The following is a 14062-nucleotide window of genomic DNA, read 5'->3' as shown; positions in this document are numbered from 1 at the left end:
TTTGACTCTGATTGATTGTTTTGCTTTCCCATTAACTTGGATTCTCTTTTAACCGGTAATTTAAAACATATTTTTTTTAAAGAGTTATCTTCCCTGACAATTTGATCTATTTAGCTAGTTGAAAAGATTTTTAAATGCAGAAACTAAACTTCACTCTAAATAAAACATAGGAATAAAAGTAACCCCGGCGAGAAGAAATTCATGACTTCATGAACTATTATGAATGGTTCGTGAATGTTCATGAATGGTACATGAAAATTCATAAATAATTCATAAATGAAGGTTCATGAATTTAATTCATGAACTGTTCATTAAAAGTATTTTATGAATGTTCATGAAGTTTTGATGAATCACTAGCTGCTCATAAAAATTCATGAAATGTTCATTAAAAGTATTTATGAATGTTCATGAAGTTTTGATGAATCACTAGGTGTAACATTTATAACTTACATCACACGTATAAATGAGTATCATAGGTACCGTTTCGACCGTTCAGAGTAGAACATTTTACCTAATTATTCGTGAAATATCATAAATGTATGGTGTTTTTATTTTTTTATTCCTGCAAAATAAAAAAATAAAATAAGATGAAATAGAAGTTGTAGCTGTATTTTAAGATAGATATTATATACAAAACTAAAATTTTAAAAGGAAAACGTATATTTTAATGAAAGTGAAATACATTTTCAAAACATTCTCAAACACCCATATTAAGGGGAAGTAACTCTTGTGATTTTAAATTTCTACAAACCGGCAAACCCCGCAAATCGGCTGTTTCCGTAGTCCAACGGTCGACCGATTTTGAGAAGTTCACTGAAATACCATAACAGGGACGAATCAACTTCGGGCCGATATTATATGGGACGAGATTGACACCTTGACTTAAACGCACTTGCAAATATGACGTCATATGATTACGCTGGATAACAAAAATGGAGAATCCAAACGCAGATGTTTTCAGATAAGTATTTGATTTAACATATAATGATTATGAAATACAATTTGTTGAGGCAATATAAAACATTTAGGATTTTAATCTGAGCAAAACATCAGAAAGTTTAGGCAGACAATAAATTAATGAAGAATGATAAATTGATATATTGTTGTCACATTCATAACAGACATATCGTAATCTGACATGTAAATGGTACATGGGTATATATGATAATCTGATATGTAGAAATTAAATTGTGTGAATAATATTCATCGTAAATTAACTTGGTGAAACGTTAATAATAATTTAAGTCGCCAGTTTCATCTTCAAGGGTTAAAGAGGGGGGGGGGGGGGGGGTACTAAATTTGAGTTTAACTTAAACTTCCAATGCAATTTAAGATGCATAATGCTGTTTCTATTGAATGTATTGCTTCATACAATCATTACCTCTTGAACAATTGATTCTTTGTGGATATTTTTGTACTTTTAGGGGATTAAATATGAGCTGCCAGCAATGATATGAAACAGATTTTATGCAGACTCCATTTTAATACCTTTATTCAGCAATTATTGTTGGAAATACAGAGACAGCAAGTTTTGAATTACAGAAAGGAAGAGAAGTTTATATATCACACATAATTTTTATATTAGTTAATCAGTTTGTGGATTTACCAGTGATAATTCCAGTGGAATCTACTGGAACAATTCATGAACAAGAAAGGTTCATGAACATTTAAGTGTTCATGAACTTCAATGTTCATGAACAATTTATGAACAAAGTTCATGAACAATTCATGAACAAGAAAGGGTTCATGATCATTGTTGTTCATGAACATTTAAATGCTCATGAACCTTTCTTGTTCATGAATTGTTCATGAACATTACTGTCGATTTTCAGTTCATGAATTGCTCATCAAATGTTCATGAAGATATGATGAACTGTTCATGAAATCTGTTCATGAACAGTTCATGAAATGTTCATGCATATTCATGAATTATTCATTATCATCTCACAGGGGAACCCAGTGAAATTGAAAAATAAAGTTTTTGATTTTTTAAAAATAACGATAACCATAAATTATCATGTACAAATGTGTTTGGGCGATCAGGAATCTGTCTTGATCTATTCATATATGAGGGAGTGAGAATAGTACCAAGTATTTGTGAAAGATTAGAAAAGATTTATGAGACAAAGTTATGATTTTAATGAAAGTGGGCAGAAAAAAGAAAGCCCTCACACATCACAACATGTAAAGTTTGAATACCATAGCAAAATAATGGAGACTTACACCTCAACATGTCAATTATTTCTAAATTTAGACTATAATGCAATCAAATGAAAATGTTCTTGCATTTATCATGCATTAAAGGTTAAATTTCTGAAATACCCCCTTCTTAATTATTGAATGCCATTATTTTGGTACCATAACGTGATGTGTAGATTAAATAAGATACACCCAATCATGAGCTAACACCCTCTTGGGTGTATAAGAATACAACATTTTTTGAAGATGAAGAAACAAAAAAAATGTGGGTAGATAAAAAGCAAACTTCAAATTATTTAAAAAAAGAAAAATTAACAACAGAAATAGAAAATTAGAAAGATGCTGAACACATGTATACATTTTTGAAGATGAAAAAAAACCAATAGAAATGTGGGTAATTACAATAAATTTCCAATTATTTGAAAAAAGAAGAAGAATCAACCACTGAAATAGGAAATAGAAAGATGCAGAACACATGTATATGTTTTTTAAGATGCAAAAACAATAAAAATGTGGGAAGATGAATGGCAAACTTCACATTATTTAAAAAAAGAAAATTCAGCTACAAAAAGTGGCAGTACATATGTATAAGCATTTGTTTTTGACTAATTATAATGACTAAGAGTCTGAATAAAAACAGTACATGTAGTTATAAGTATGGGTGGAACATTTTATTCCTCAAAGTATTTTCCACTTATTAATTATTTTCAATTCTTTACAAGTGGAGAGCAGTATTAGGTTTCATGACCTTGCTTGTTACATTGTCTACTGCCCTTAAAAACTGTTATGATATATGAAAACAACACCAAATGATTTTATGTGTCTGATCAAGGTTTAAATAAGGATATGTTGTAATGGTAAATTTCAAATGACTTGATTACAGGAAAAAATAATAAATTGTATAAATTTGTGATTTCTACTGTTGCTTTTTTTTGTTGGGTTCCTGGCTCATATTCTGGCTGGTCTACTCAACAATAGAGTGATTGGAGGATTAATGGATCTAAGCACAATACATTGTCAGGGGAACAACACAGTTGCATAATTTCATATGAGCTGTAAAATGTACATGTAATCAAACATGATCATGAATATCTTTGATCAACTATAGTAATCATCACATCATCTTCAGTCCATTGGATAGCTAATCCATACAGTTCAAACCTGCATGGGCACACAAATTCTCACTTGCTTGGCCTTTAAATGCGTGTGAAATGACTGGAATATGGCTACAATCATCCAAGCAGCTAAATGAGAGTTATCTCCCATTATGAATATTTAAATTAATTTAGAATTATCTCCCCTTTTTTGCTTATTTACTTCCAGCAGATCTAGATCTGAGGTCAGTTAACTATTTCTAAGAAATGGAAGGTCAGTAGGTGTCAATAGGTATAGGTTAAGATGAAGATGTACAAATATTGCCTTTTGAAAAAAATGTAAAACAGTGGACAAAACTAATTTGAGAAATGAATGTTCTTGAAAATACGTTACATAATCAAAAATAGTTTTTTTTTAAATGTTTGTTCTATTTCAAAGATAGGTTATTCTGTCAGTCTGCACTTGGTTGACATTTTTGTTATTCAAAAATCCAAGTTAATGGAAATAGCAGAGCTTTATACCCAAGTGATACCAGTATCATCAAACATATACAGAATGTGAATTTTAATTGAATGTCTGGGCGTTGATTGTTTTTTTGTTGGCAACTTTTCCAACAAATAACATACATTTAGTTGTCTTTAATAAAATCTTAATTTTCTCAAAGGCAAAAGATAACAATCCTAAAAATAAATGAAGAGTAACTTAGTTTTATTGGTGATATCTAAAAAAAGAAAAAGGGGGGGGGGGGGGGAGGGGGGGTGTATTTTACTTCTCTGTTCAGCACTGATTGGAAGATGTGAGGCAAAAAAAAATAAAATGTAATTAATGATTTACGTCTGATGTACGTATCCCTGAGAATGCATGGGTCTTGAATTCAATTAATCCTATGATGGCCCTTCACTGCTGTGTAACTCTTATAGTTTTATCAGGGATTGAAATTAATGTTTTGGCAATGATAGCCCACAGCTTAAATTTTGTAGCCAATTTATATATATATAGTTCTATACAAGAAAAGCTGAAACTTTAGGAGCCCACACTAAATTTTAGGGGCCATTGGCGAATGGGCCCCTACTAATTTCAAACACTGTTTGTGGACTCATTTTAGTCCTCAGCCAATATTGTTTACTCTACTGTTTCTAAATAACACAGATAGTTTTCTCTGTCAATACATTACCATCATAACACCCTCAAACAAAATCCTAAGATAAGGCATAAGTCCCTGATCATTTACCTAAAGGCCATTATACATTTTGCACATGCAAATACAAACATTGTTATCTGAAGTACCTGTGAATATATGAGGGACAAATTAGACAATCTTGCAACTGAGCAATGCTTTTCATTGACATTGAATCATACCACATTTTTGTATTTTTTAACTGATAGAATAAGATTGAAATTTGAATGTATTGTATTGTGGTTTAAAATATGTAGGAACATTCATAATCGTGCAAATTATGATAGTTATAAGCTTTTATATTTTATCAAATATACAGAAATATAAAAGTAAAGAGATATATGTGGTACATTGCAAATGATCCAAAAATATGGTTTTAAAATGGGAAAGGATTTAGGGTGCATGAATTCTATGATATTGAAGCTTTATACTAACATTTGGCTACAGTAATTCTCAGGCGCGGATCCAGAGGGGGGGTTCTGGGGGTTGAACCCCCCCTTTTTTTTGGACAATCAATGCATTTGAATGGGGACATGTAATTGGAACCCCCCCTTTGTCCTGGGTTAGGAACCCCCCTTTTTAAAATGGCTGGATCCGCCCCTGATTCTTATCATGGTAAAGGCAATGTGTGCTGACACTATATGTTCTGAAGTGTGTTGGTGTTGCTACGATGATATGAAGAGTAGCAATTGCTTTAATCATCTGAGGTCACTTGCACTTCATAATTTTTTATATTATATAGTCACTGTAACTAGATTCCGTTTATTGATTTGACCTTATGAAGCATCAGAGATCACCAACACTTCAAATTTTGAAATTGACCTTAAACTGTACATGTAACTGTTACATATGCTCCTTCTTAGGAGCACCTCTTATTAAAAAGAAAGTATTAAACCTAGATAAATTAAGTTGAAACACATAAAATGAAAGGAATATGAAACATTAGTTTTAGGTATTTTAGTTTATCTTAAAATTTGTCAGAGATATTTAATCTTGAACAAATCTTGGATATTTAAAGTGTTGCATGCAGTGAAAAGTAACTGTTGCTCATGTTGGTGCATAATTCTGGTAATGCGTAATTTCCTCACACAGTGCTAATAGGTTTAACTCCCTTTGTTTTCGCAATAGAACCAGGAGCGCTGTACTGGGAATTGACATAAAAAGAATTTGCAATTTCAAAAGTGCAGAAGCTAAGCCATTAAAAACATCAAAATAAACTTTAAAAAAAATTATACACCTGGAATTTCTTGTATCTGTTATGCCTGCAATGAAATGGTTTTTATTTGTTTTAATTGATAGCAGAATTGAAACTTTTCAGTCTAGCAGTTACAGAAGTCTGATAAAGCTGTCAGCACTAAAGATAACCATTGATTCCCTATAGATACAGCAGGGATGGGGGCAAAGATAGCACTTGTCAAGAAACATGATGTTTTACTGATAAACTTAAAAATCATTGAAATTCAAAACAATCAAAAACAGAATTAAATCTAAAATTTATATTGACTTCAGATATGTTTTAAAGATGCCTGGAATAGAGGGTACATTTTTCAAGTGGGGGGTTTATAGAGGACAGGTGTGAATCCAGTCATTTTGAAAAGGGTTTTCCCTACTAAGTCAAGGGTCAATTTTCTTTTTCGCCAAAATAACATTTTAGGCCACCTTCTTTTCTCCTGGCAATTAACACTGGGACATTATATTTTCATGTACATTGTACATGAATATATAATTTGAAATCCAGAATGAAAGGATAACATTTAAAAGACGAAAAAAAATAATCTTTTACTTGACTAAAATTTTTCAAGCCTTTTTGGTCGCAAATACTGTGGTACTTGTGTCAGTCCTAAAGGCTAATTTAGTGTAGATAGATTTGTTAAAAGATTTCCTTCAAGGTTTAAAACACGACCAAAGAAAAAAAATGATTACACAAGGTTTAGAAATTCGGATGTGTTATATCATTTAAAATTAGTTTTGAATAAAATACAAATATCAATGTAGTTAGTGTTTGACATTTTAAAAGTAACATGAATAATACATGTATCTGCATCCCATGTCAAGGATTTACGTGAGGTGCTCCATGGGGGGGGAGTAGACATTTTCAGATGTCTGGAGATTTATAAAAGTATCTGCTATAGTGGGATCTGTCTTGTTTCCAGCATCCCATATCTGTTTCTGCATTGCATTTTTTAATGAATTGAGGAAATTTGCATTGTTGTGGATATTTGTTTTCACGGTTTTGCCAATCTCCTCATTCAAAGCCTATAAAATAATAGTAATTTGTTTTACAATTCTTAGTTCACCTCTACCCATCAATCCCTAGAAAATTAATATCCAATGAAAAATAATGAATCCACATTTCCGCAGCATTTGAAAAAATTACTGTGGATTCACTATTACTAAATGTTGGTTTCTAATTAGTTTTTCGATTATTTCAGCTGTAAATTAAAGGTACATGTGAACCTCAAATATTAGTGTTCAAGTAATGGAGTTAAATTTGAATCCACAAATGTTTGGAGAAGACGTTACTAAGCGGAAAAACTTGTGTCTAATCCATTTGTCATTTTTGAAAATAAAATATATTTAAACTAAACTAATGGGAATGTGTTTTTTGATTGGACCTTTGGACCAACCTTTTTGGACCACTAAAGAAAATTTCATCACTTTTTGCAAATTTGTTAGGTCTTCATCAAGTGTCATGACCCCCAGATTTCTTTTGCTAGACCTTTTTTAAATTATAAATTCAACAAAATGTCACAGGAGGGCTTCATCAGTTTGAAATTTTTTAGTTAAAATATCCCCACTGTAAAAAGGTACTATTACATAATAGACACTGATGTTATCTAATTTGCATAAATTATGTTAAGTCTGGGTGTGTGTGTACATTGGCATAATGCCAGATCTGTTTTATTGTTGGACCAGTGCAAACTACTTGAAGATTTAATTCTGCACCAGTAAAAAAAATGAAAGTAACAAAGATAAGATTTTATTAAATAGTCTATTTGACACTGTTATTGAATATTATTTTTTTGACTGTCTGGTTAAAATATGGATCAGTGACAAATTTAATATCATAAAAATTATGTAACTTATAAAGCCTTTCAAAAAACCAAGTATAGCATACTTTATTTGAAAAGAGTTGCGGTCAAAAATAGTTGTTATGTAACAAAAAGATTAACATTGAACCTAGAATTACTTAGTTGTAACCTAAATGTACTCTGTTCATCAGAGAATTAATTCCCTTGAATTAAATTGTTGCTGTCTTTTGTTTCTTTCTCTGTTCATCCACAAGTTACTTCATCTGAGTTGTTGCCTTCACTTAGATGATTCTATGTCTGTTCATCAAAGAGTTACTTCCCTTCAGTTGTTTCCTTCTTTTGTTTCTTCATCTGTTCATCTACAAATTACTTCATCTGAGATGTTGCCTTCCTTAAGTCAGATGATTCTACCTCTGTTCATCCAAGAGTTACTTCCCTTAAATTGTTTCCTTTCTTCTTCCACTGTTCATCCAAGAGTTACTTCCCTTAAATGTTTCCTTTCTTCTTCCACTGTTCATCCAAGAGTTATTTCTCTCCGGGTATTACCTTCTTTTGTCTGATGGTTTCCTTTGAAATTCCCCATGTTTAAAAGAAGTTGTTGTCCATTTTGAAGAGTTATTTTCCTTGTCACAATGACTTCGACATGCTTCAAATGATAACCATTTCAAGCCTAATATGTTTAATAGTGATTTAATAAAGTGACCAGTGAATCATGCTCTTATCTATTGGTTTGATTTATTTTCAAATTATTATTTCAAGAACCATAATTATTTGATTGTAGTTTTGATAATTAGAAATTCCTTATCATGTAATTATATTAAAGCTGAAATGGTTAAAGCAGTTTGTTTTCTAAAGAAGCGATTTTAATTGTTAAGGGTAAAGGTTAAGAAGGTCTTTTGATCAACCTAACACACTTGAAAATTAAATTTAACTGTCATAATTTGTTACAAATATAAATATAAATGAAGTGCCTGGCAAAATTATTTTCTATATGTTTTAATTGTCTTGAAGAGGTGGCACTTGGATATTACACTAGGACACTAGTAGGAGTAAGCTGTACTTCGTAGATTAGCAACACACATGTAAGGATTTTTAACATGGCTATTGGAGTCTTAAGGATGATTTTAAATTTTGTCATATGCTGCAGTTGGACCCTAAATTCTGTGTGAACATCATTATACTGCTTTTAAAAATACCATTGAAATACATTTTCTGATTATAAATCATATGTACTTTTCATTTACTGTGGATTCTATATTTTTCTTTGGGTACCAATATTGATGGATTTTTTGGATATGAGTTTATGTGTTCAATAAAGTTTAAATTTCCAATAGACTTGTATGCTGACTTTGGCTAAATCATGAAATCAAGTATTCATGAATTATAGTACAATTTTTTCCTCAATCAAGAAAAATTGGTACCTAAGAAAAAAACGGAATCCAGAGTATTGTCAACAAGGTAAGTTGGAATGAATTCTCTGTTTCACAGTATTTTTGGTTTTAAATCAATTTCCACCAAAATATACAATCTCTTTTTCGTTTTACACTTAGATCAGATTAGTATCAGATCAGAAAATGTTGTGTTTCAATGGTATTTTTAAATGTTTTGTAAACAGTTTCATCAACAAGAAGGAGCGATACTAAGCTAATGCTAGTGGATTGCCTTAACAGACTGGAGAAATGATGCCATCTCAACTCAAAGCGTTCCATTTTTGGACAGTTCTTGTTGTCACAACTTTTACAATGAACATCCATGCTCAGCAGCATGGTAGATGTGAACCAATCGTAATACCTTTGTGTAAAGACTTACCATATAATAAGACGATAATGCCAAATGTATTCCACCACCAGTCACAAGTTGTAGCTGGTTCAGAGATTGAGCAGTTATCTCCCTTTCTGGATGCAAAATGTAGTCCCCATTTGAGACTTTTTTTGTGTTCAATGTATGTTCCAGTTTGCACGGTTTTGGAAGAACCTATTCAGCCATGTCGTTCATTGTGTGAGAAAGCACAAAATGGATGTAAAAATTTAATGGAGAAACTGGGATATATTTTGCCAGCGGCCTTAAACTGTGACAATTTTCAAACAAGTGGACTGTGTATTCATGACGACAAAAATATGGAACTACTTGCAGAAAGATCACAGGCAATTTTCAGACGAAGACAGCTTGAACGCTTTCCAGATTTCTTCTCACCAACAAGTACCACAGCAAAAAACTTTATACCAGAAGGTAGTTTAAGTTAAGCATATTTAAACTGTCCATTTAGTTCAAGTGTCAATACAATATTTCTGGAGGTTGTTATTTAGTTAATACACTATCTCACAAATTCCTTCTGGAAGAATTGCACTTCACATTACTCAAACATTTTGTGTCAAAACATACAAATAGAAAGCAATTTATACCTAAAAATTTTCTTCAAATCATAAAACAATTCTGAAGTAGCCACACTGGTCCAACTTGTTTCACAAAGGATAGGCGAAGGGCGAACGGATAACGGCGTACGCCGTATTTTGACTCAAAACAAGTAAACCGGCATATCATCCAACATGGCGACAGTTGTACCGGTTGCAGCCATAAACTGGGGAATGCCATTGATATTTTATCGATAATCGATACACCGAGATTAATTAATTAAACATCAATACAGTGCTACAGTATCTCATTTTATCCATCCAAAATATGCCTCTGATTTTTGTCCCAAAAAAAATTCTGGTCAGCATCTATGTTGAAAAAAATAATCTGGCTCGAAAGTTTGCTATTAAAAAAAAGAAATTTTTCCAACAAAATTTCCCAGCATTGTACTATCATGATAAAAAAAATCTGGCCCGCGAAGCGACCGAAAAAAAAATCCTGGCACACATATAAATCCCACCTCCCCAGAAAATCAAATGGTCTGTGCCTAAGAGGATAACAATTTGATTGTTGGGGGTTGTAAATATATACCCCCCATCAGAATTTCTTCTTCTTCTGCATCATTTTCTGGAACCACCTTACAAAAGCTAGTGGTAGGGTAGAGTTAAAGTAAATTTAATTAAAAAAATGTGTATCTTTATTTGTGTTGAATCACTATGCAATGCTTATATTCCTCGACACTCATTCCGCCATCTTGAAATGAAAATGCGCCGCTTCGCCTGAGTTCTGAGATAGGCAAGGGTGGCGTAAGCCGTTATTGCGCGGGCATCCAAAATTTTGTGAAACAAGTGCACCGGGCGTTCGCCACCGGCGAAAGGCGTATGCCTTTTTCCGGAAACAAGTAGGATCAGTGTTATAGTGTTGTGTTGATCTCAATCAGGATATAACATGCTGCCTCTAACCACCCAACAGTGATTCAGGACAGTAGCAATCATAAAATACAGAGATCAAGTCAGTATCCAGTAGTTATCACAGTGGTTCAAGTTATAAAATAATTACACTATGACTCGACCTTAACTGCACTCTAGGAATCATAATCATAAAACACATAAACCATTCAGTTTCTATTACTTATTACATGTTTCACAAAGCATACCTGAGATACTAATGTCAGTGTTCTAGGCAATTAGCATAGGGATATTCTCAAAATGTATAGATAGTATGAAAGGTTTCTCAAGATGTAATGAACCTTTAATTGTCATATCATTCAGATAAGGTTTCATGTTCTTCAATTATTCAAAACATGAAGGTTACCTCAGGCATTATGACTTTTCATATTTGGCAGACACATTTTCAGAATTTTTGGCATGCACTTTTCTTCAACTTTTGTATTGAGTGCCACTGATGAGTTTTGTGAAGAGAAATAGATGTCTGGTTATATCAAATTTAAAGTCTGTTTCATCAAGGAGGTTATATTAGAATATAACCTCCTTGGTTTCATTGATGAGTTATTTTATCTTGTGAGTTGTAAGTCCTTCCATTCAGAAGCTTTTGATTCAGGTCTTTTTCTGTTCTAACAAAGTTCTCAGAGGTGGATTTAGGGGGGGCCCAGGGGTCCCGGGACCCCCCTTTTTGGGAAAAAAATTGGTTGCTTATATAGGGAATCACTGAAGCGTGACTGGAGCTCTTAGGTCAGTCAGTGGGCCCCCACTTATGAAAATTTCTGGATCCGCCACTGGTTCTGCAAGATAATGAATTTTTACATTTCATTTTTCACCTCTATAATTCACATATATCATTGAGTGCTTTGACTAAAGGTCTATCGATTTAAGGATGATCATGTACATTTTCTGTATCCCAATTCTTCACTTCCCCTGATTGTTCACTGATGTCATTTACCCTAATGGATCTCTGACCTTGAAGTCATAAAACTATTGAGTCAGTTTTTGTACTCATACTCAAAATTTTAATCAACCAATCAAATTGTTGGATTTTATGTTTACAGCATGATTTTTGGGCCCCAAGCACGGAGCAAAGTTTTATGACTTCAATCCCTGGTCAACTTGTGTTACTTATCGAAAACTGGAGATTGGCTTATTGCATTTTAATATGCAATACAAATATAACGGACATCAATTTCTAAACTCGTTTTTTTTTTGTAACATGTGAAAGAAAATAAGCACAAGAATAGCTGTGTTGGCAGACTTGAACAGTTAACACCAGAAATAGCATTTGTTGATTTAAACAGAACATGGCATTATAATTATGCAACCTGCAACTTTTTAACAGGAAGTTGAGACATTAATTGGGATATAAACAGCTATTGTTTATAATGCCAGGGGTGTTTGTGGGTTAATTTATGTACATAGCATCTCATTCTGATTCATCCAGTGTTTTATTTGAAATTTTGTCTCTTTTTAAGTTATGGAAGCTCTATACATGGATCAAAGAATTTTTTGTTGCTTTGAAGAAACATTTATAACTATTTACAGGGTTGGATCGATCCAACAATTTTCAAAAAGGGGGGGGGTCCTAACCCAGAAGAAAAAGGGGGGGGGGTCCAACTATATGTCCCCATTCAAATGCATTGATTGTCCAAATAGTTTAGAAACAATGATATTGCATTTTAAGATTTAGAATTAATGTTAGATTTGAAATCAAAACTCTTCATTTCCTTCTTAAATTTTAGAAGTGCCAAAGGTATCAGAAATTATTTTATAAATATTCATTTTGTATGGCATTGGGATCATGACAGTTTTTATATCTGCATATTTATCAAAAACCTATTGTATTGACTTGACCACACTAATTTTTTACGGTAATTAGAGAAATATTTGTGGCTAATTATTGGTAATAATAACACCATAATATTAAACTTCTGAATTAAAAGTATTTAATTTATTTATTAAGTAATTGACTTGTCCATTTATAAAGAGCATAATTTATCCAACTGACACAATTTTGAAAAGCGTGAAATAATTATAAAACTTTTTAAGGTTGAATCTTAAATAGAACAGAAAGGTACTACATGAAAGTATTAAAAAGGGTGTCTTGTATTTATATGAATATGTAAATAAATACAAAGCGTTAATATAAAATAATATAGAATAAAATGAAATGTTTTTATTATGACAACTTGACAGTAAGCAGCAATTCGGTCATCTTGAACTGTCGCGACATTTATAAACAGATTAATTCAGTACTTTGTTTGAGTACCTTTTGATCAAGTAATACCCCTCTTGAACTATGTCACCTTAACACTAGTTCATATGTAATGCTAAAGTGTCGCTGAAGAGGTAATCACAAAACTACGGGAAAAGCGAACTTCCTGCACATGACAGAAATTGAAAACTTCACTTTGGAACTCAGCATCTCTTTGATGTCATCTGTTTAATTGAGTTCTTTATAGTTGTTAATATTTGCCACCATATGTTTTTTTTTATTTGTCCATTTGGTGACAATAAAACCTGTTTTCAATTTCAAAATTTTACCAATTCCATATGTTTTACAATGTATTCAGTGACCCTAATCGGGACATTAAAAATTAAAAAAAAATTTGGGTCACTATTGGGTTAATTGGGGTTAGGTCTCCTTGGACCTGGATCTGATCCTGGCATTTATTAAATGAACATGTGGTTTAAGCTTTTAATGCATTTTCCTTTTTTGTTTTAAAAGGGGGGGGGAAGCAATCGTTGTTTGTTTGTTCATCTAATTATCAGTTAAATTAATCTGCTTAAGACACTCAGACACAACATATCTTAAAAGTAAGTCATCTTGAATAGATTGTAAAAAACTATGAGTATGGGCGAATACGAAAAAGAGATGAAGGACATTAGTCATCTAGTAGTTAACTAGAGAAAGGAATGCTAACTGTATCTTCGTCTCAAGAAGTACAAATTATTATATTAGTCATGAAGGGCAAGCATATTTTTGCAAAAGTAGACATATTTAAGGCTGAAAAAATAAGGTCTAGCTGTTACGTAAATTCCTACCTCTCTTTAGTTAGATTGTCGATTTTGCACACTCTATAGATTGTAAATTTTGTGCATATATAACTACCGTAGCTGTTATTGACCTGTGTTACACAACATACACTTAGTTGTGAAGCTGAAAGTGATATAAACATTACTTTACATGCAAAACGTCTTAAACATGATCATTAATTGATATCTTAATTTTAGTGCCATTGACACAATATGAGAAAAAA

At 32.2% G+C, this 14062-nt stretch overlaps 1 protein-coding gene across 14 annotated transcripts in view; it reads left to right on the top strand.

Moving 5' to 3' along the window:
• LOC139503756 (collagen alpha-1(I) chain-like) overlaps positions 1 to 14062 on the top strand; it is a 137030-nt gene that overhangs the window by 21362 nt on the left and 101606 nt on the right. For 5 of the 14 annotated variants that reach the window (XM_071293618.1, XM_071293615.1, XM_071293613.1 and 2 more), the window contains exons 1-2: positions 8493 to 8585; positions 9119 to 9732. The exons of 6 other annotated variants lie outside the window; for them this stretch is intronic. In XM_071293618.1, the coding sequence (XP_071149719.1) occupies positions 9183 to 9732 (550 nt within the window). In that variant the 5' untranslated portion in view covers positions 8493 to 8585; positions 9119 to 9182. Of the gene's footprint in view, positions 1 to 8492; positions 8667 to 9118; positions 9733 to 14062 lie in introns of those variants that run through there. 3 more of the 14 variants (XM_071293617.1, XM_071293616.1, XM_071293611.1) reach the window with 3 other exon arrangements.

This window comes from Mytilus edulis, chromosome 14 (genome assembly GCF_963676685.1).
Source record: "Mytilus edulis chromosome 14, xbMytEdul2.2, whole genome shotgun sequence".
NCBI classification, from domain to species: domain Eukaryota; kingdom Metazoa; phylum Mollusca; class Bivalvia; order Mytilida; family Mytilidae; genus Mytilus; species Mytilus edulis.
The sequence above is the reverse complement of the archived record's forward strand: the minus strand, read 5'-3'. Positions and strand labels throughout refer to the sequence as shown.